Source organism: Colletotrichum truncatum (assembly GCF_014235925.2).
Source record: "Colletotrichum truncatum strain CMES1059 chromosome Unknown Contig_0007, whole genome shotgun sequence".
NCBI lineage: Eukaryota > Fungi > Ascomycota > Sordariomycetes > Glomerellales > Glomerellaceae > Colletotrichum > Colletotrichum truncatum.
In genome coordinates this window covers 2159485-2179419 of record NW_027222404.1, presented here as the reverse complement: position 1 = coordinate 2179419, position 19935 = coordinate 2159485, and the positions used below count along the sequence as shown (strand labels likewise).

The 19935-nt window shown below is 50.7% G+C and overlaps 6 protein-coding genes across 6 annotated transcripts; 3 read left to right on the top strand and 3 right to left on the bottom strand.

Moving 5' to 3' along the window:
- Positions 1-1833: 1833 nt before the first annotated feature.
- CTRU02_211014 (cell differentiation family protein) lies at positions 1834-2892 on the bottom strand (the record flags this gene model as incomplete). The annotated part of the gene is made up of 3 exons (XM_036720040.2): positions 1834-2213; positions 2279-2434; positions 2502-2892. 3 exons carry the CDS (start codon positions 2890-2892, stop codon positions 1834-1836), a joined length of 927 nt encoding a protein of 308 aa, XP_036587783.2.
- A 1209-nt stretch (positions 2893-4101) lies between these two features.
- CTRU02_211013 (protein kinase kin1) lies at positions 4102-7460 on the bottom strand (the record flags this gene model as incomplete). The annotated part of the gene is made up of 3 exons (XM_036720039.1): positions 4102-6026; positions 6083-6713; positions 6822-7460. The coding sequence occupies 3 exons, from the start codon at positions 7458-7460 to the stop codon at positions 4102-4104; spliced, it is 3195 nt and encodes a 1064-aa protein (XP_036587782.1).
- A 2190-nt stretch (positions 7461-9650) lies between these two features.
- On the top strand, positions 9651-11965 carry CTRU02_211012 (uncharacterized protein; the record flags this gene model as incomplete). Its single annotated transcript, XM_036720038.1, has 2 exons — positions 9651-9859; positions 9994-11965. The coding sequence occupies 2 exons, from the start codon at positions 9651-9653 to the stop codon at positions 11963-11965; spliced, it is 2181 nt and encodes a 726-aa protein (XP_036587781.1).
- A 1563-nt stretch (positions 11966-13528) lies between these two features.
- On the top strand, positions 13529-14630 carry CTRU02_211011 (dipeptidyl-peptidase III; the record flags this gene model as incomplete). Its single annotated transcript, XM_036720037.2, has 5 exons — positions 13529-13604; positions 13661-13697; positions 13750-13885; positions 13935-14281; positions 14345-14630. The coding sequence occupies 5 exons, from the start codon at positions 13529-13531 to the stop codon at positions 14628-14630; spliced, it is 882 nt and encodes a 293-aa protein (XP_036587780.2).
- A 1551-nt stretch (positions 14631-16181) lies between these two features.
- CTRU02_211010 (protein transporter sec-13) lies at positions 16182-17393 on the bottom strand (the record flags this gene model as incomplete). The annotated part of the gene is made up of 4 exons (XM_036720036.1): positions 16182-16929; positions 16987-17102; positions 17282-17326; positions 17391-17393. The coding sequence occupies 4 exons, from the start codon at positions 17391-17393 to the stop codon at positions 16182-16184; spliced, it is 912 nt and encodes a 303-aa protein (XP_036587779.1).
- Positions 17394-18290: 897 nt separating this feature from the next.
- Positions 18291-19546, top strand: CTRU02_211009 (uncharacterized protein; the record flags this gene model as incomplete). The annotated part of the gene is made up of 2 exons (XM_036720035.1): positions 18291-18404; positions 18467-19546. The coding sequence occupies 2 exons, from the start codon at positions 18291-18293 to the stop codon at positions 19544-19546; spliced, it is 1194 nt and encodes a 397-aa protein (XP_036587778.1).
- Between the last annotated feature and the right edge of the window lie 389 nt (positions 19547-19935).

Genomic DNA, 19935 nt, shown 5'->3' with positions numbered 1-19935 from the left:
ACAAGCCAGGTAACAGTTTTGATGGTCCACGCCCTACACCGAATTGGTTAATCGGCAACTTGAAACACACTACGTACGAGTGATAGTTGGAGAAGCAAATTCTAACCAAGAGGACTGTCTGTCTTGGAGCCGATATCAACTTATAAGCAGTGCCATATGCAAATAGAGCCTAACAACTGGGATGCCGAGGGTTGCCCCCAAATTTATTGGAATAAGAGATGATAGTGGATGTGTAGGTTTGCATCCACAGGTCGGATCAGTATTCTCAGCCACAAAGGTAAGACCGTGGAGTATGATTTCAAGTGGCCAGTGGAGTCGACATTGCGGTGCACGCAACCCCAGGGAAAAACCTGATTGCGTGTTAGAGCACCTCTGATGGTGCAATGCGAACAAATGGCTCTGACTGCTCGATATACGACAGCAACTACAACGATAGACCGGCGGAAGACCAAGAGCCTAGGGCCAACACTTGCAAAGCATATACCAAGATCCATATTAGGGACTATTGGTCATGTTCTCGAAACCACCAAATCTGCATGCCCAACAGGCCCTTCCCTAGACTTGGCTCAAGTCTGTGTTCGTGTGATCAACTGCGAGAGACATCAGGACAGAAACGAGTTTGCAAAGAAGCAGAAGTAGAAACACATCTATCATAGCACTAGAAAGTCAGACATAACAGTGAGAAGCTCCCCGACAATGTCGCCCATTACAACAGGAGAGGCGTTGCATACCCACTTTGTCTATCATATGGCCCAAAACACCACGCTCTGCCCACAGATGGAGTTAAGTCGGGAGGGAAAGGGCATGGGAACAAAGCCTAGACGCGGGAGAAGCATGCAGTGCCATCGAAACATCAAAAGGCATCATGTTTGTCCATAATACCGTAGGACCTTGTATGTGTCACATTTAGCCCTACCGTTCCATTTGCTAATCAGATATTTGTTCCCACCCTTGTTCAAATAGTCGGCAGATTGGGCATGGAAATTCAAGACAAGTGCTTCAAGACCACAGAGTGGACTTCCAATCCTCATGAAAACTTCAACTAACGAGTACCTGAATCTGAGCCGTGATATACGTACAGGAAAGTAGATACCCGGACAACACAAGTTGCTAATACGTGCCCTGAACTGCTGCCAATAAAGACAATTTGAACAAGAAACCTATCCGGAAAAAGCTATGCCACCACGCCCTACCAATTGGATGAACGCCAGCACCAGGAGACCCGTGTCCGACAGAGGAGCCCAAGATACCATCCCTTCTGGCTCCATCCCAAGGTCCGCCTGCTCCTGTCCGTGTAATCAAATGACATGACCCCACCCCCGGTCGCCAGCTCCAAACGAAAACCCTTGCTTTTTAAACCGTCCATTTCGATGCTACTACAAATGATAAATGAAAGAAAGACCGTGAGTCGAATATGCACTCCAGATCAACCTGTTGTGCCCTGATGGAGGGCAGAGGAAGCGGGTATCAATACGTCCACGATGCTTTGCGTTTTCCGATGAAATCACTGACCTCCTAGTCGCCGACTTATGCATGAATCTATGTTGGTCCGAAAACGTTACAGTATGGTGTGGTGTGGTTTTTGGCTTCAAAGGCCGTGGTGGCCCCCTGGTGTGGGTTCGACAACATTGTCTGAGAGGTTTATGAGGAGTTGCGCCAGGCATCTCTTCGTCGCAGCATCGTCTCGAAGAACCGAGGAAAACGTCGCGTCTCGGAGGGGCTCTGGGAGACACTGCCGAAGGGCCTCACGCGCCCGAGCATTGTCACTCAGCCTATTGAACGCCCAACGGTAAGCTGAGAATACTAAATACCATCGAAAGCTATGAAGAAAACTCACCGAAGGAAGCACCTGACAACATGCTTGAGGAGACGGGCGGTCTGTTGTTCGACCAGTTGAGCGACCATATTGCTCAACACAGTACCTACCGCATAAAAACGCTCGTAGGTGGCACATATGTAGTTGAGGCCATTGTCATCTAGCAAGATCTTCTGTACAATAAAGATAGCAACAGTCTTGCTCAGCTCTGAACCCGTTTCCATAATGCGCAGACAGAGTGGAATAATCTCGGTAGTCAGGAGGAAATTGATAACCTCAGATGAGTCATTCTTCACAAGAGCACCAATGACGCCAAGTGAGGTCAGACGTAGGTATTCGAAGGGTCTCGATTTTGACGTCGTATTCAGAAAAGGATAGAGGAACAATGGAATATGGGCTGGACAAACAGAGTGAGCAAGTCAACGACGGAAAAGTCAGTTCAGTAGTTTAGATGCGCCATACCATTCAGAAAAAGCGTGCGCGTGTCGTTGTGAGAAGCAACGCACTGTAAAAGTGCTAGCGCATTGCATACCCTGTTGGAGGCCGCAGCCGTAAGCTGCGACGGGTTCAGTAGGGTGTAAACCGAAATGATTTCCTGCAATAGCGAGGTCATCACGCCTAAGTCAGATGTTAGATCACCTCGCTCTCCAACAAGGTTTACGGAGCACAAGCGATGGTAACCTACCGAAGGAGTGCCAGAGGATTAGCGCTAGCTCCGGCACCTGCTCTCGCTTCTTGCTCAGCTCCAGCAGAGCAGCCTCGCGAGTGCTCTCATTCAACAGGTCAGCGATGTAAGACATAGTCCTCCGGTTGTCTTCAGAGATGTTATCATGGCCGCCATCTTGGCCGTGAGCGTTGGCTAGGGATGGAATAGACGGATGGGCACTGGCGAGTCGATTGTAGTGCTGTTGTTGTTGCTGCTGCTGCTGTTGCTGCTGCTGCTGTTGTTGTTGCTGCTGTTGTTGTTGCTGCTGCTGCTGCTGTTGTTGTTGTTGCTGCTGCTGCTGCTGAACAGCGGAAGCAGCTACGGCCGCAGCTTGCTGGGCATGGTGATGTTGGTTCGACTGCTGATGCATCCACGCCGAGTCGGCTTGTGGATTGAATTGGTGGTGTGCATACACGTGGGGAGCTGGCATCATCTTCGAGACACTTGATCGACGTACTTTGCGGGGTGGTGCTTAAAGAAGAAGAGCCCCAATGAGCAGGCGCAGTAGAGGAAAGTGAATAGAACCTTCGAGGAATTTTGTTTTTGTGCTCGTTATTCTTGTCGCTTTGTTTCCGTGTTCTTGTCGGCTCGTCTTCCGATGGCAGGCTAGCGTACGATGTGGTGTGCTTCCCGAGGCGGGCAAACGGGCGTGAAATTGCGAGATGCTCTGAGGAGGCAAATAATTACATACGTATTTGGGCCGTTTGTTGGTTAGTGTTCGTAGTAATGGGTGTAGGTGGTGGTTGTGCAAGATCAAATTGACAGTTGTGCGGTCCTTGATGGGCGAGGAGGAAGGAAAGTGTCATGGGTCGTCTAGACCAGAGACAAGGCTACCTACCTTAGGTAAGGCAGGCAAGGCATGGGAGGTGCAGGATGCCTTAAGGTCAGGTACCTGGCCAGAAAGGGAGGAGGCACAACTTACTTAGTAAAACCTTAGAAGGTTTAGTGTCTGTTGTACCTCACTGTACCTTATGTAAGAAGGACCTACTAAATCGCAGCCCATATTTTGCGATCGAAGGAAATGTGTGCTCCACTCTACTCCAGGGCTCTTTCCTACTAAAGACAGCGTATGCTGCCCATCATGAGAGTAGTACAACCACAGCTACTCGTTGACCACTTTCTGTGCACTTTCGGGCGCTTCGGGATATGAGCAGTTACTTTCCCCTTCTTCACTACAAGCCCTATCTTTTTTCGGGCTGAGCGCGTTTAATCTCTTTTAATTAGCGTGTTACCGCAAACATCGCCATGGATTGCCCTAAGGCGCCTATTCCTAAGAAGAAAAAAAAAGTAGAATGAAAGTGGTCACTCCCTATCGTAGTTGGTTCAAGACATATGCCAGATTTCTCAACAGTCTAACAGTCTTGCTATGGTCAAGGCAACCTGGGGAAAGGAAAACGGGGGGTGAGAAAAGTTCAAGGTAAAAACACGGTTTAGGAAGAAGGTAGTAAATATGTCTGTGCGCCATCAATGCCCTTTACATGTACTGGCATGGTTCAAGCCTCAAGTGCGTTGGTCAGCCAGTAAGAGGTTTCCTAAACGAAGCGTACCTACTTGGTTGTATAGCCCACCGTGTTCCATCTCACAGGCGAAGCTCTCTCAGCACCTGATCTGCCATATTTTTGTACTGCCACGTATTGCCCACCAATCGCTTGAACTGGACCCCATGAAGGGATAGCAATGGGACCTTGACGATAAAAATCTCGAACTCCAAGACCATGCTCCCACCAAGATCGCTCTGCACATGAGTGCTCGTTTCGCCTGGCACCCTTCTCGACGAGCCCCCAGTTTCCCGGGAGACACTATCAACCGAGACGTCTGAATTGGAATAGCTATCGGCTCCGTGCCTTCCTGTCCCCCGTGGCGTCGGCGGTCCTCGATCGGTGTCACGAAAGTCTTCTCGTTCCCGATCTCCACCTCCCCTCATTCCGCCAAAGCTGAATCGCCTCTTATGACCAGGCGGTGCTTGGCTAGGGCTACCAGGGGGGTCCTGAACCTTCTTAAGATCTATGCTCGGGGTGTGCTTGCAGGAGAACCCGCCTTTGATTTCCGTGTAGTCTACCCCAAGGCCTTTCAATACACGCTTGATGTCAGCTCGAATTTCCGGCACCGTCTTGGTCGAAGTTGTCGATACGCTAAACAAGCCCTTTAGAAAAACAGGTTTGGCCAGGTCAGAGCTGTCCAGTCTGTCAGTGGACACGCCGCTCTGGTCACCCTGCTCCTGATCCGTCTCCTCTGGTACATTCGCTTCCCGCGCCTCTTCTCGCCGAAGCCTACGCTGTTGGATGCTCTCACGTCTAGCATGACCAAGAGACTTCGCTCTCATGGATGCTGCTCGTGACTGTTGGCTATCGCGTGATGCTGGCGGTGGTCTGTCAGTGGTTGCTGAGTGATCCGATCCACTTGTTGGGGGGGGCTCCTTTAGTGCTCGGTTGGATCCCCGCCGACGAAGATCTGCTGAGTTTACACTGGTAGACCGACCTAGGCCCTTCCGGCGTGAGGAAGCGCCTCCAGCAGATGGAGGCGGGCTGAGTAGATCACTATGTTGTGGCTGGCTGCTGCCAGACCGCAAGGGCATAGGAATTGACTCATCATGATCTCGTCTTCCTCGTCGTATGCTGAAGCTTTTTCTAGGCACCGGGGGCGGGGGAACATCAGACGGAGCCTGTACCTGAACAACAGGTGGGTGAGATCGGTCTCTATCCAGTCTCTCCGGTTCCTTACGTCTCCGTGTGCTGAAGCGCCGAAGGATGCCAGCCGCAGTGCTTTCCTTCTTCGGCAAAGGCTCTGGCGGCACCTCTGGCGATATCGGAACAGTTGGTGACAGCTGCGCAGCCTTGACTGACTCTGGTGCTTCATCTTCACCATGAGTCCTAGCGCGGGGTCGAGAACGACCGCCTGTGATTCTCTCGCCGGGCATCTCGTAAGCGGCCGTGTTGGTGTGAGCCTCCTGTGGCGGCATGATTTCCGGAATTGGAAGTTTGTCTTTAGGCGCGTTTGGTACCCCAGGGTTCCTCTCGGCCCGATCACGTTCCTGCTTCTCTCGCACCAAGTAGTATATCGAAACTAATGGGCTGAATGCATTCAAAGGATCATTTCCAAGCTGAAGAGCCTCTGAGCTTGGAGCTGTGAGAGTGTCACGACTATTGCCTGAGTTCCTCCGTTTGTAGAAGTCAAAGCCGAATCCACGTCTTTTCTCCACATCCTTGACCGGCTGAGGAAGCTCCTTTTCGCGTTGGTAGAGACGAATAGCACGCTGATACTCCTCGGATTCAATGGTCCTTGTTAACTGCGCTCTTATCGCATCCGGAGACCCAAAGTTAAAACCCGTCATGGCGTTCACGACATCTGTGTCAAGAGGAAGCGACAAAGGCTCCCGAGGGGGCAAGTGGTTGTCGGGCGGACTGCTGTATCCCTTGGTCATCCATGGATGGCTCATCACCTCCAGCATCGTGGCACGCTGCTTGGGGTCGGTGACAAGCATTCGAGAGAGCAGGTGCTTACATTCTATAATAAATTAGCCCAGAGAACTTAACCAACGACCGGAATATGTGAGGTTTTACCGCTTGAGAGCCAGTTGGGATAGTCTACTAATCCCTTCTTGATTTTGGCATGCAGTGCGGGCATGCTTTGATCATCGAAAGGCACCTTGCCACACACCAAAACATAAAGTACGATGCCAAAGCTCCACACGTCAACCTCGGGGCCTGTGTAGGCCCTTGCTTGAAGCAGTTCTGGAGCGGCAAAGTAGAGACTCCCGCAAAAGGTTTTGAGGTGACCGCGAGGTGCGAAGAGGTTGCTAAGGCCAAAATCGATGATTTTTATATCGCCAGTCTTACTAATGAGAATATTTTCAATTTTGAGATCGCGGTGGACAATGCTGTTGCGATGGCAATAATCGAGGGCGCTGGCGATCTGGCGACTGAATTTCCGAGCCTGCTTTTCCTTCAACTTGCCATGGGAGATGATGTAATCAAGCATTTGACCGCCATTGACATATTCGCAGAGCATGTACCAATGATAGTTGGTACGGACAACATCTCGCATGCCGCAGATATGGGGATGGCTAAGAAGAGTAACAATGGCTGCCTCGCGGGCAGTTCTAATCTCCTTAGACTGATCTGCTCTTTCCTTATCGGCACGACTGTGATGCCCATCATCTGTGGAGCCACGCGGGATGATTTTGCAAGCAACCTAAATGCCGGAGCGAAAACTACGTTAGCAATCACAACGACGGCTGGTAGAGAAGAGTCGGCGCTGCTATTGGTCTTCAAGAAAGCAGCCGGGAAGGAGAAGACAAACCTGCTCGCCGGTATCCTCCTTGCGAGCCAGCTTCACTTTTCCCATGCTGCCAGCGCCAATTGTCTTGCCCAGTATCCATTTTCCTGATGGCGTGGGGATAGTGGTGCGTGACCTGCTATGCTTAGAGGCTGAGGCAGAGGATGTGCCTGGACTCCTAGGATCAGCTGCGCCATGAGCGACAGGAGCAGGGCCAGCGTTGTTGGCAACGGCGGTGTTGGCAGGCATATCCGGGTTGGGTTGAGTTGGGTTGTGGCTAGATCTGGTGCTTCCGTGACGCTGAGGACGCGAGGCGTCGGCGCGGGTGGTGGAAGGCGAGTATTCTTTGGAGGCGGATCTTTTGGGGTGGGAGATTAGACTTGCTGCTTCATGACCATGATGAGGAAGAGTGTCCTGAATCGAAGAAGGCGCAGCAGCAGTAGAAGACGAATGCCGTGAGTGGGAGCGATGGTGTTGGCGGTGGTTTTGCTGGCTACGGCTATAGTGGTGATGATGTTGGTGGTGGGAGTGATTGGAGGTGGAGGATGCACGCTGTGGTCCAGAAGCGGAGACAGGAGGCCGGGCTCTGGTAGAGAGGGAGCGGGCAGGGACGGTTTGAGCGTATGCTGAAGGATCAGAGCTTGTCGGGATTGCTGTAGTCATTGCAGGAGGGGGATGCGACACACACACACACGCACACGCACATACACATACAGCGAGGGTCGCTGGAGCTGGCGCAGGTGGACAGGCGAAGCGAGAAGGGACGGAACACGGGGAAGGAAAAGAGCGAGCGTCAAAGTGAAAGTGGAAATTTGTCGGGGATAAGGGACCGAAACAGAATAAACGGGCGATTGAGGCAGGCAAGGCAAGGCGAGATGAGAACGTCTGGTGCTTTGCTGTGGGGTATCTTCAGTACGGTGCAACGAAACAGGGGAGAAAGAGAAAGAGAGAGGGCGAGGGGCCTGTCAGGTCAGTGTTCATACTACTGGGTAGGTGGTACCTAAGTATGTGTGTGGCTGACTTGACTAAAGCAGCGAGCTAAAAGACAGTAACCCACCTCCCCCTTTCCTTCCTTCAGGACAGTTTCAATACCCATTCTCTATTTTTCGTTCATTTCACCTGTTCAATGTCTACACTAAGCCGTCGGTTGGAAATGGATCTTTACTTTCATTTTCATTTCGATGGGGAGGGGTTGGGCGCCAAGTGGTCAATGACAACACCTGGGTCTCTGGGTTAAGGTGTCCACTGATGTATCTCTGCGCGAAGATCAGCAGTCGCCCAATTCATTCCCCCTCCTTCTTGATGGGGCTCGCAATAATTTTCAACTTCGCCCTGTGCACCCCTGAACGGAAGTTTTTGTATTGTAAGTACTTTGTATCCGCCTGCACAAAGTGACAAGTACAGCGATGGAGGGGTGGATGGCTTGAGGTACATCACTACCTGGAAGCCCTTCGCCTTTGGCAACAAACGAGAGTTACTGAAACGAGTAAGAATCAGGGAATATGCATTTAGATTAGCAGAATAAGGTAGCAGAAGAACCTGAAGGACAGCCGAAATGAATACAACTCCCTACCCAAGCCAACCGGGCAAAGTTATCGACCAGAAAATATGGAAGTACAATGGGAGTCCTCGATCATCAATCCACTGGAAGGAAAGTCTTCAGCAAACATGCCTGGACAGGGCACAGACCGAGGAAAGGTGATACCTCCGGCTGTTGACGGTCTAATTGGGAAAGGCTGCCAGACACAGGACTGGCAAAACGGTCACGACATGCTTAACATGTTCAAAGCCAACTGATGTGAAGTGGTCCCCAATTATGAATCTCAATGGGCCCAGGTGGGGTATCAAGCTTTCGCTTTTGCTCACAGGTCTTTGAACTCACATTTGCGTTCAGCCGTCTCTTCTTCTCTCTTTTCCCTCAGGGCTTTCCGTTTGAATGATTTTAGGAGGCATGAAAGCTAAGTTGAGGGATACCTCTGCTTGGCAGGTTTTGCTTAATTTTGCTGTGCCTTTCATGTTTTCTCAATTTATTGACCGATGCCTATGTGCGTGGAATCGCCTACCCATTATCCATGCGTTTCGGACATGAGCAAACCAGGTCGTGAAAGCACAGATGTGATGAGCGCCTCTATGCATCATTCTCCCCGTCTTTCTCCAATTGCCCGAGTGTTGGTACCATACCGGTCTCGGCGTCAGTGTTGGCGTCAGTGCCCGATTCACATCTCCCCTTCCTCCTAAACGCAATTCAACTTGGACCCATGCAACCCATCTCCACCATCGCGTGGAGTTGGCTGGCGGTGGGAAATGAGCAGCTTCAACCCGTTGAGTACAGAGGCGAGCGGGGCTAGAGAACTGCACAGGCAGTTCTTTTCTCTCTCCTGCGCCCACTTGGACAGAGTTCGCCAGCCTACCGCGAAAAAAAAGACATATATCCGCATCGTTTAATAGTTAGGTAGAAACGGCTCTAGCAATGCCCATGGACACCGGAAAAGTCGTTTGACGCTTGAATGGCGATTTAAGTATGGCCAAGCTACTGAATAAACAGCGCAACACCCAGCTCCGCCCGCCGTCGGCTAATTTGTCATTGTGCATTAAAACAAGTGGCTGTACTTATGCATATTACCAAGTATCTGACCGACCCGCTCACTATTCTTATCGATAAGCCACACGGCCAAACAAATAAACTTGTCGAGCTCTTGGTGCACCTACCAGTTCGTGTCATGTTTCTTGACGTAGTGACCTGAGGCCATAAGCTAGTCCTGACTGCCGTGTCATCACAGGGCTGAAGGACGAAGCCAGGTTGCATCTTCAACCGCCTCACGGGAATTGTACCTCCCTCCTGTCGCTAACCCCATGTCATACAGTAAAAGGTCACGCGCGGCGTATGAAGCCGACTTACATGGTGGGAATGGCATCCATGTTACATACGGCACTGCTCTGCCACCCTTAGACCCCGGCATCCGTGATGACGGCTCTTATATCCCCCTTCACAAGCAGGAAGTGAGAGACGACCGCGGGAGACGACGCCTTCATGGAGCCTTCACTGGAGGCTGGAGCGCAGGGTAAAGTCCCCCCCCCCCCCCCCCCCCCCTTTGTTCGTTCTCTTCTCGTCAAAGAGGGAAAAGAAGGGAGGAAGAATGCATGCCTATGGCAGATTTGAAGATGCAATTAGGCCGCCGCTGACCTCTGTTATTAGCTATTTTAACACTGTCGGGTCAAAGGAGGGATGGACACCATCAACTTTTGTTTCAACCCGTACGAGTCGCCGAAAGGATGACCCTAAAACACCCTTTCAACGCCCAGAAGACTATATGGATGAGGAGGATCTTGCAGATGTCGCTACAGCTAAGGATATCCAAACTACTGAACCGTTTGCCGTTCTTGGAGTGTCAGAGAAGAGCAAGCGCCACGACAACATCCTAGCCGGTTTGATGCCCATTCATGGCGACACAATGGGCCTCAAACTTTTACGGAGAATGGGTTGGAAAGACGGTCAGGGCATCGGACCAAAAGTACTCAGGAAAGCGCGCTTAGGGGTTTCTACAGAAGCTTATCCTCCATTAGCAGATGAGACTTTTCTATTTGCTCCGAAGGATGTGGACGTAATCGCTTTCTCTCGTAAGGCTGATCGCAGGGGTCTGGGCTACGGTAGCGAAACTGCGCCCTCTGGATTGTCTGGCTTCGACAGCGTTCAGGATTCTCACGCCTTTTCCCGGATTCAAGGTGAAGAGGCGAGCGAGGATGACGATGATGATAATGACAACAACGACACTTCCACCGGTATATCCAAGTCACTGTTTTTTACTTCTCGAAAAACGAAAAAGGTAAAGGACGGCCAGCGCGGAGGGTTTGGTGTTGGCGTCCTGAACGATACTGGCTCAGATGACGACGACCCATACGAGATGGGGCCGCGGATATCATACAACAGAACACTGGGGGTAGACAAAGCAAAGAAGAAGAAAAAGCCGATGACTGTCAGTATATCCGCAAATCCAGGCGTCAGGTCCAAGCCAGTCTTTACTTCTAAATCGGGTCTCTCTGCCAAAGCTAGCGGTAGCAGGAAATGCCTTGATGGAAAGCCGCCTCTGGATGGCTTTACCCTTGGCCGAAGTCCAGAATCTCGGTCATCGGGACAGCCGACAGAGCTGCATCCTTATCCTGTTATCCCCGTAGGCTGGTTGCCAAGAAAGCGTACCGTATCCCCCAAGGAAGCGGCCGCGTACGTCTCAACAGCGGACGCCGCCAAAGAAACTCACCATGATCCCAAGTCTCGAGCTGCTGTACTGGGCGAATATTCGCTACCTGGCAAGTCTGTTTTCGATTACATGACAGTGGCCTCCCGAGAACGCTTAGCCATAGCCTCAGGAAAATCAAACCTTCCGCCCGCTAAAGGCGAGATTCCAGCGGACCATGGGCGCCGAGCCGATCAGCAACTACAGGATAGTTTGAGAAACCTACCTAATCTCACAAAAGAAACTGCTATCGCAGCGATGAGCCGGGGGACAGGTGCCAGGGGCCCGTACGCAGATGACGATGCAAAACGTGGAAGATATAGGCTTTATCTACAGAACGCTGCTGGTTTTGGCGGGTCACCTGTAAAGCCATCTGACATGACCGATAACGAGTTTGTCAAAGAGCTTCTAGAGTTCTACGGTTGTGCGCAACTTTTTAAACCGATGAATGGGCTCATGGCGACACGTTTCACGACTGCCTCAGCGGGATCCAGGCTTCCGGCAGATGAGGTTTCCGGAACAGCATTTAAGTCAAGCAGCCTGCACCCTGCAACGACACAACGACCACAAGATGCGGCTGAAGAGGCCGCAAAGATGAGCATGTATGGACGCCTAACGAGACTGGCCGAAGACTTCTTCCCAGCCAGGTTGCTCTGCAAACGATTCAACGTTCGGCCACCTACGCATATGCAGCAAGACTCAGAGGTGAGCATTGCGGCGACGACGCAGAGCCCACTTCCTGTCGACGCAACTGTCAAAGATACGCCACCATACATCACACAAAGGACAGCAACCTTGGGTGCTCTGGGGCCCGGGGAGTTGTTACAAACAAGATCCGACATGTTTACGTGTGAAGAAACCACAAATGAAGCAATCAGGCCAAATGATGAGGTATTCAAGGCGATATTTGGCGATAGTAGTGACGAAGGAGAATGAAGTACGTCTGACTAGTATCTTGCGGCTGTTGCCTCCCAGAATGGCACCCTGGGTACTTGGGTGTATATGTTACTTCATGCACGTTAGATTGGGTGTAGTCACAAGAACATCTGCTTGCTGATTTATTTGATAATCACGCCCAGACAGTCAACATTCTGTAAGGAGAAGTTGGACCGAATCTCAGCCTGACAAACATCTTTCTGGCCTCACTTTAGAATTGAAGGTACCACATCAAATCTAGTGACTTGGCTGGAGAAACTGGTTGAATGAGCCAGCTTGGGTAAGTAGACACGCAAGCCCCAGTTACCCTGAAATTGACGGGTCTTGTGCACTGTACCAGCATTATGAAGTACAGGAACAGGCAAGTGGAATGATAAGATTTCTCAGAGGAGCATAGTATGAACGCCACGGGCGGCTAAAGCCAATAACTGGTATGTGCCCAGGTCCAGACTAGTAGTACTGGGAAGCGACAGGGAAGGGGAAAAGAGAGGGGAGTATCCTTGGTCATACCTTAATAAGTTAGCTTTTGCGGTCGGACATGTACCAACGCACGGTGCGCCTAGGGGACTGTTCTTCTCCTATTCATGTCTTAACCGCCATCATTTCCCATACTCCTGCCTCATAAACCCGACCTGACAGATTCACTCTATGTAGCCTTGTCCGTTGTTTTTTATCACGAATTAAATATCAACTGCACCCAACTGAAAGACTCGGTCAATACGATAACAGTTACGAAACAGCGAAGACAACGAACCTCTTCCAGCAAGTACCTCGGTGTTGTCCTATCTTCAGTGAAACCACGTGCACCCAAATACTTTTACCAGCGTTTGTTTACGCTAGTTTGAATATTCTTGGAACACTGTTATCCGCCCATCTCGTGCTTCGATCATTCATTCAACAGACCAGTTATCCCTTACTTTACACTCGTGCTAAGTAATCGAGTACCACGAGCAGACACGAGATAATCCTACCACATATTCACGGATAACAGTGTGCGATTACGCGCCGTGCCTCGGTACGACCTGATACCTGAATAACTCCTTAGTAAAAACCGCCACCACGTTGCCAGATTCGCAAGACAGAAACGGGCAGTCCGTGTCCGCCCGGGTTACGGCTACTAGTCAAGAAGACCATAATCAGCATTCTAAGCGGAGGAAAGAAGACAAGGAGGACCAAACACAAGAAAGAGGGACATCCAACTTTCGAGGACTGTCACCGCCCCCCCAGTATCCTGTTTCTGAGGCCTCAACTTCGCGTCCACCTCCATTCTCTTCCCTTTACGGCTCATCCGAGCCCAGCCCCGACACCGAGCAGACTTATCGTACTGGCGAATCAGTTGCCACCGCTGCTGGTCCCTCCCTCGCAGCGCCAGCGTACGCTTCTTTAAGTTCTTGCTCTTCTGGTGACCACCCAGCCTCAAGCCCATTCGAGCAGGCTCTTGTTGAGACAAAACAGGCGCTTCCCCAAGATACGAAAGGGGGTTCAGCCGCAAAGGACGACGAAGCCGAGCCGCCGCCAGCCTACTCGGAGGGATTTAGTCCGCTCCATTCCTTCACCTATCTCATGGCTACCGCCGGCGGCGCTTCGAGTATCATTACTCAAGTGCAACAAGGAGGCCCACCCATAAACGCAATTGGAGGTAACCAAGAAAATCACGCTGCCAATTTATGCGGCCATTTGCTTACTTGATATCAGATGTAGGCGCTGACGAGACTATCGCTATGGACCTTCGGTAAGGCTCATCACTATCTGGACTGATGTATGCGTTAATGAGGAACCTGTAGCGGTACCAAATTTGTCCTTTCAAGGGATGAGCTTCTGACCCTGCCCGAATTCGTTCTTCTATCCCTTTTCCCCAACGGGCTCTTTCCCGAGGGACATATGGGCGGGTTTGCTGAAGGCGATGCGGTACAGGTTGATGTACGTATCCGATGCAGTGCAGTTAATAATTGTTCACTTACATTCTTAGTATGACCCGGCGTCCCTACAATATATGCTCGACTTCTTTCGTACAGTCGCCCAGTCGATACCAGTTGAGGTATCTCCAAGCGCTTCGCAGGAAGAGGATACCTCAACTGTCGATGCTATGGGCTCAAGAGACGATTCGTCTAAGCGAGCGGGCATCATTGTTCTGCGAGAGGACCTGGACTTTTATGTCATTCCGCCGCGAGCAGACATCACGCAGCCAGAGATGATGGAAGTCAAGCGAGCAGCGGGGAAAGCGCTGCTTCAGCAAGGTGGCATCTTCTCCGGCCTCAAGCGGAGTGACGAGCCGGGCACTACGGAGGCTCATCTCATTGAGATGTTAACAGCAGGGTAAGCCGGCCAGTGGGATGATGTTCATCGGCCCTGGACTTAAGCTAACATTGCTCATACCAGCGGGTTCAATCATGACGATATTTGGGGCCACCGGGCAGGAGAGCCTAATAAGGCGGTCATCTGCAGTCTTGCTCTGGCAAGGTTGCGCAGCGATATAAGGGGTCACGAAATGGGCAGCAATGCTGTAGGTATGGCGCAGAAACTGCTCCTTTTTTGGCGGAAGCCCGCTCGGCGCTGCTGGTGGGAAGGTGTTGAGCTTGATCAAGTAGACGGTGTGCAGGGGAAGCTCAAGGTCTGGATTAGGCGCGTTTGGACGCTGGAGATGAGCGTTATCGGCCTGCGTTGAGACAGGATGGCTTGGTACTTTTTGTGGACGACGGTGAGTCTGGCGTCAGGGTGTAATACGACTTGATTTTGCAGTCCAAAAGAATGCTTTCCTTGAGCCTAGTAACTCTTCATCATACACATCTCGACGCTTCTAAGGCTTTATGGCCCACTTTCAGTGCCCTATGAGACTGGGCCCGGTTTTGTTTTCAATGCTACGGGTTGCAAGCAGTCACATTCCTTCGCAAGTAGGTGAAAGCTGACGCCGGTACGGATATATGGATTAGTCGGTTTGTCGTGAGAAACATATGTTCATGGGGGAACAATGGAGACGGAATCGGGTCGGCAGCATGGTGGGCTTTCACTTCAGCGGTCCCCTGCACCTGATCTTGCAGGTCTACTGCATCGAACAACTTTCCCACCAACCGTTGAAGCACATTGAGAAGGAGCATATCGATGTAATATAGGGCAGTGGCATGCCGGACATAGAAGCAGATAGCTAACATTTGATTTTTCCTCAACAGCGCCTTAGATCACAGGGAGCGGTACATGGGGCACCACAGTGTTAAAGGTAGCAATCAACCTCGTAATCCCCTTGCTCCCTTCGCGAGAGAGACGACTCTTTCAGCAACGGATCACCACAAGCAGAAGCCAGGTAGCATGGAGAAGGCAAATGTAATCTTCGCTTTTCGACATCCTACTCGCATCAGAGTGGCTTGTAAGCTGCGTTTTAAAGTTACTAGATCGCTTCTGGACAAAAGCTTTACGTCTCCTTCCTCCAGCATCGCAGACGTTCAACCCACAGACGGAAAAGCGACCAACTATACTTCTGGTAGTGGCAACTTCAGCTATCAACAATACCAGTTGCCTTTACTCCATCGTCATTGTGGAACATGAACCCTCCAACCATCACGATGGATAGGGACACATTCCGTTTATGTTGATTGTGTATCAGTTACTACTTATTTCGGCTAGGAGCTATCAGAACCTACTAGAGTCAGTCTACAAAATGCTCAATACTGTTACTACTAAGTCGTTTCGTCCTACGGCTAAAACCTCACTCCTCCAAAAGGCATCCTGCTTGATAGCCAAGTTGCAATGCTGGTTATTGAGTTAAGGACAAGAATCAGACGCCTGGCATTCGTTAATGACGTCGGCACACGCCTGATCGCCGATCAAGAAGAAACACCCTCCCCACTCCGGGCATTCGACATTTGGAACCTTGCTGATAGCTTTTGGCTGCTCAACTTTACAAAGCAGGCATTTCGTTGGGCTGGAGATGGCGGAACTCCGTCAAAACTGCAGAGCAGCGGTCGCGAGAAGCAAAGAGCTTTGGCCAATTCATACCGTCATCAAATTATAAGAGACACAATAAGATGCACATCACTTGCCACATCTCATACGATGAGAAGCTCTGAGGCAGACAGTCAAGTTGAATAGGACAAGACAAGTCACAAATGTAGCAACCCCAACGAAAGTAACTTCAAGTGCTGGGGGATCAATCACAGTTGATCTATCTATGCCCTAATTTGCCCTCGAACGCCTTGCTCGTGATGTCCTCATGACAACATGATTACTCCTCAATACTTTTGACACATTCCCATTCACCTCTGAGGTTCTCTTTCCACAACGAAACTTTGTTGTCGCCTCCGCTCACAGCCAGAACATTTCCGCTCAGCGACCAGCTCACGCGCCAGATAGGTGCATCAAAATGGAGAATCTTGCAATTCCACTGCCCCGTACCTGATGAGTCGGAGGTCCATATACGAACAGTCTTGTCCTGGGAGGCCGAAGCGATGTAAGACTTCTGCAGGACAGTCGGTGACCACGCAACATCTCGGACCCAATCTGTGTGGCCTGCAAGCGGCTCATGCTCCTGTTTGTATGATTGTGAAGACGCATCGAATACCCAGACTTTCAACAGGTTGTCACAACCACCCGTGACAAACCGTCTCACACCTGCAGAGCCAGGACCTGGAGAGCTGCTTACGATACTGCCTGGTGCCGTTGCCGGAGCCCAAGAAACAGAATTAACGCCCAACCCGTGAGCCGGAAAAGTGACGTGGTCGAAGCTGTTATCGCGAAACTCAAGGACGCTGACGTTGCCATCAGAGGAGGCGCAAGCAAGTAAACAGCCAGACTCGTGTGGTGACCAAGAGACAATGTTTACAGAAGCCTTGTGCAGTGCAAAGTCGAAAATCTTCTGCCACTGGTTGTTTTGCTCTCTCCAGATGAATACCTTGCCGTCATAACCGGCTGATGCCAGAATATTGCCGTATTTGGGGTGCGCCCACGAAACGCACCAGACTGCACCGTCGTGGCTGCTATAGCATCAGAAGGGCTGATATGTATGGCAAGGAGAAAACAGTAGGCCTTACCCTTTGAGAGTTTCTAGAAGTCGCTGAGATTCCCCCTCAATCTCAAATATCTTGATCGTTCGGTCGCTTGAACATGTCGCAAGTCGGCGGCCATAGTAGTCGAGTACGGCATCGTGCTGAAAAATAATTCACAGTTAGCTTGATATTTCTAGGTCTGGCCAATGAACCGCATTGCACAGGGAGTGCTAGAGCTCAGTTGCCCTCTTCGTCCCATTTTATAGCTGACGCGTGTGACGTTGTACACCGTGAAATGATGATTATGTACGATGGAATTGGACTAAACGCTTGTACGTACGATCATATCGTCGTGGCCGGAATTCGAAATAACCTGCGCGGAGGCCTGCAGTAACGTCTTGGTTAGCAAGGAACAAGAGCGAAGTAGGGAATGGATTGAAGATAATGACCATTGTAATTATGTGAGCCTGCAGAGTATTGAGATGGTCGGGCGTGCTGATGTCACGAAAATCTTTTTCCAAGTGTGAAGAGAGGGTTGCAATGTGGAGGCGGTGGTAGAGATGCCGTTGTGGTCGTGATTGTTTACAACAGGCGTGTATTTTGGGAGCTCCTAAGGTCCTTGGAAACTCAAGCTGGCCACAGTTGATGTTTCGCTCTGAGGTGCCTCAGTGCAAGTACCCCCACTCTGCTGTCAGGTATCTTGGTTGCACAGGCACGTACTAGTACCTGTGTATTGGTACAAGTGGCTTCAAGGGGGTGCTAAATATGACAGGCGGTGTCGGCAAGCCTACACACAGATAAGAGCGGATAGTTGATGTTATCTTTCGATCGCTTTAACTATCTTCCGGTAGTCAGATTTAGGGGCAATCCAATACATGTGAATGCGCCCCTGCCTACCGATGCAGCTCCACACCGTCATAACGTCTACCTCGATAGAGCACGTACCGTAGATCTACCTGGGGGGACGCTATCCCTTGTGCCGAGGTAGCCCGACTCAGGATAATGTCTCTATCTACAAGGGACGTTTCGGTCAGCATCAGAATCTCAGCCACTTCGTAATGGCTAGTTTACATCAAGTCAACTCTCTGCATCTCTCCATGATACTACATAGGAGCTTCCCACTTCTTTTAACCAGCTTGCGACGACGTTGATGATTCTTTGCCTGCAGTCCCCCACCACAGACACAGCTTTGCCTTTCTCGCCACAGCCTTTCCTCAATCTAAAGTTCCTATTTCAGAATTCTTGGTTCTCCAGTTCAAGGCTGTCAGATTGCTCTCATTTCTTGGTCACGACTCTTTTCTTGCCAGCATCCTTACTCTCTTCCATTTGTACATCAGCACTGGCACATAATGGGCGACAGTTCTTGCAGCGGCTCAACGCCATTCAAAAGCCTCGTCCAACATGGGACTCAAGATCGAAGCCTGCACCAGGACCGTATCTCGAGTACGTCCGGTTTTCAGTCTGTGAGTAATGAGCCGCGAATCTTGCCATGTTACTTGGGCATCTTATTCTGACTATGATCCAGGGTTTTCGGGCCACTGCTTCCACCCCTTCAAACTCGACGCAAGATGCCTTCGGCGCATTTCTAGCATCGAATGGTCCCAATTTCCAAAATCTCTCCATACCTAGCGACCACGCTGGTTTCCAACCACCACATCTTTCCTCGGATCAACATCACAGACGCTTGCTCCCTCCCTCTTTTCACTCCGCTGTTCAGCTATCGCCCCCAGTTTCCTCTGGGAACGCCTCTGCACCACTCTATCAACATCAGTCATCAAATGCATCACTTCGTGGAGCGTCTAATTGGGCCCAGGACTTCGCTAGATTCTCCCAGGACGTTTCAAGTGCTGGTGGTCCTACGTTTATGACCCCAAATTCACAGCACTACCACCATTGGCATGCAGGCTTTCCACACAATATGATGAGTTTTCCTTCATCATCTTTGCTTGGTGGAACGGGCGTTCCCGCCACAGCTGCCAGGCATGGTACTACAGTCAATACCGCTGTCGTTACCGAGACCGATTTCGACCTAGAAATGGACCAATGGATGGCGGCTCACGGAGACAAGCGAATAGAAGACGTTGACGCCATCATGGAGGAACTGGCGCGGCAAATGGAACAAGACATAGATGCACCTTGCACATCGCAACAAGCTCAAAATCTCGGTACCTCTCACATTATGGCCAGCGATACCACTCTAGCCGAGCAACAAGGTGAACAGGCCAAGCCTGCCTCAGTCGCAGTTGGCCGTGGGGCGTATGTAGGGGCGAAGGCCACCTCATCCAGTATTGAAGACCGCGTTATGTTGACGGACACTACTCGGTCGGATCGTTTTGATGATACATCGCGGCTTAGCTTGGATGAGCAAATTAAAGCAGCACCAATTGAGTCCAGCACTCAGGAGCAGTCAGAAATCTCAGAGGCTGCTCGACAGATTCTAGAATCTGTTCAGCATGAACAAGGCGACAAGTGGAAAAACTCCCGCTTTCTTCTCTTAATGAAGGACTTTCGGGACGGGAACAAAGATATTGTTGATAATGAGATTTTAGAGACTCATGCTGGCGGCGGTCATGCAGGTCAGCAGACAACAGCGGCTGAGTATTGATTGCGGACACTGGCACAGTTATGTGTGTTTCGCTTGTCCACCCAAATCCCGCAGCTGCCATCGAGTCAAAGATCACCGCAGGAGCTATCATATTGGGCTGAAGAGGCCATCGCTAAAATCGCACACTCTCTCTGCTTCTCCCTTCCACGGAACGATACGAGCCATCGTGGTGCGCCCTCCTTTAGACATTGATTCAAACACGGATTAGCAGCCTATGATATACAATTGCATCGGTTATACCGGTAAGCATTGGGGTGCCAGCACATTTGAGTCTTCATAGAGATTCAGGGTGTCTGACGAGCCGCACTGTGAAATGTAATGAAGCGTAATTATATAGTTGGTATATAAAGCGCTTGGATGCTTACGTTGCATTTTATTTATTCTAATGA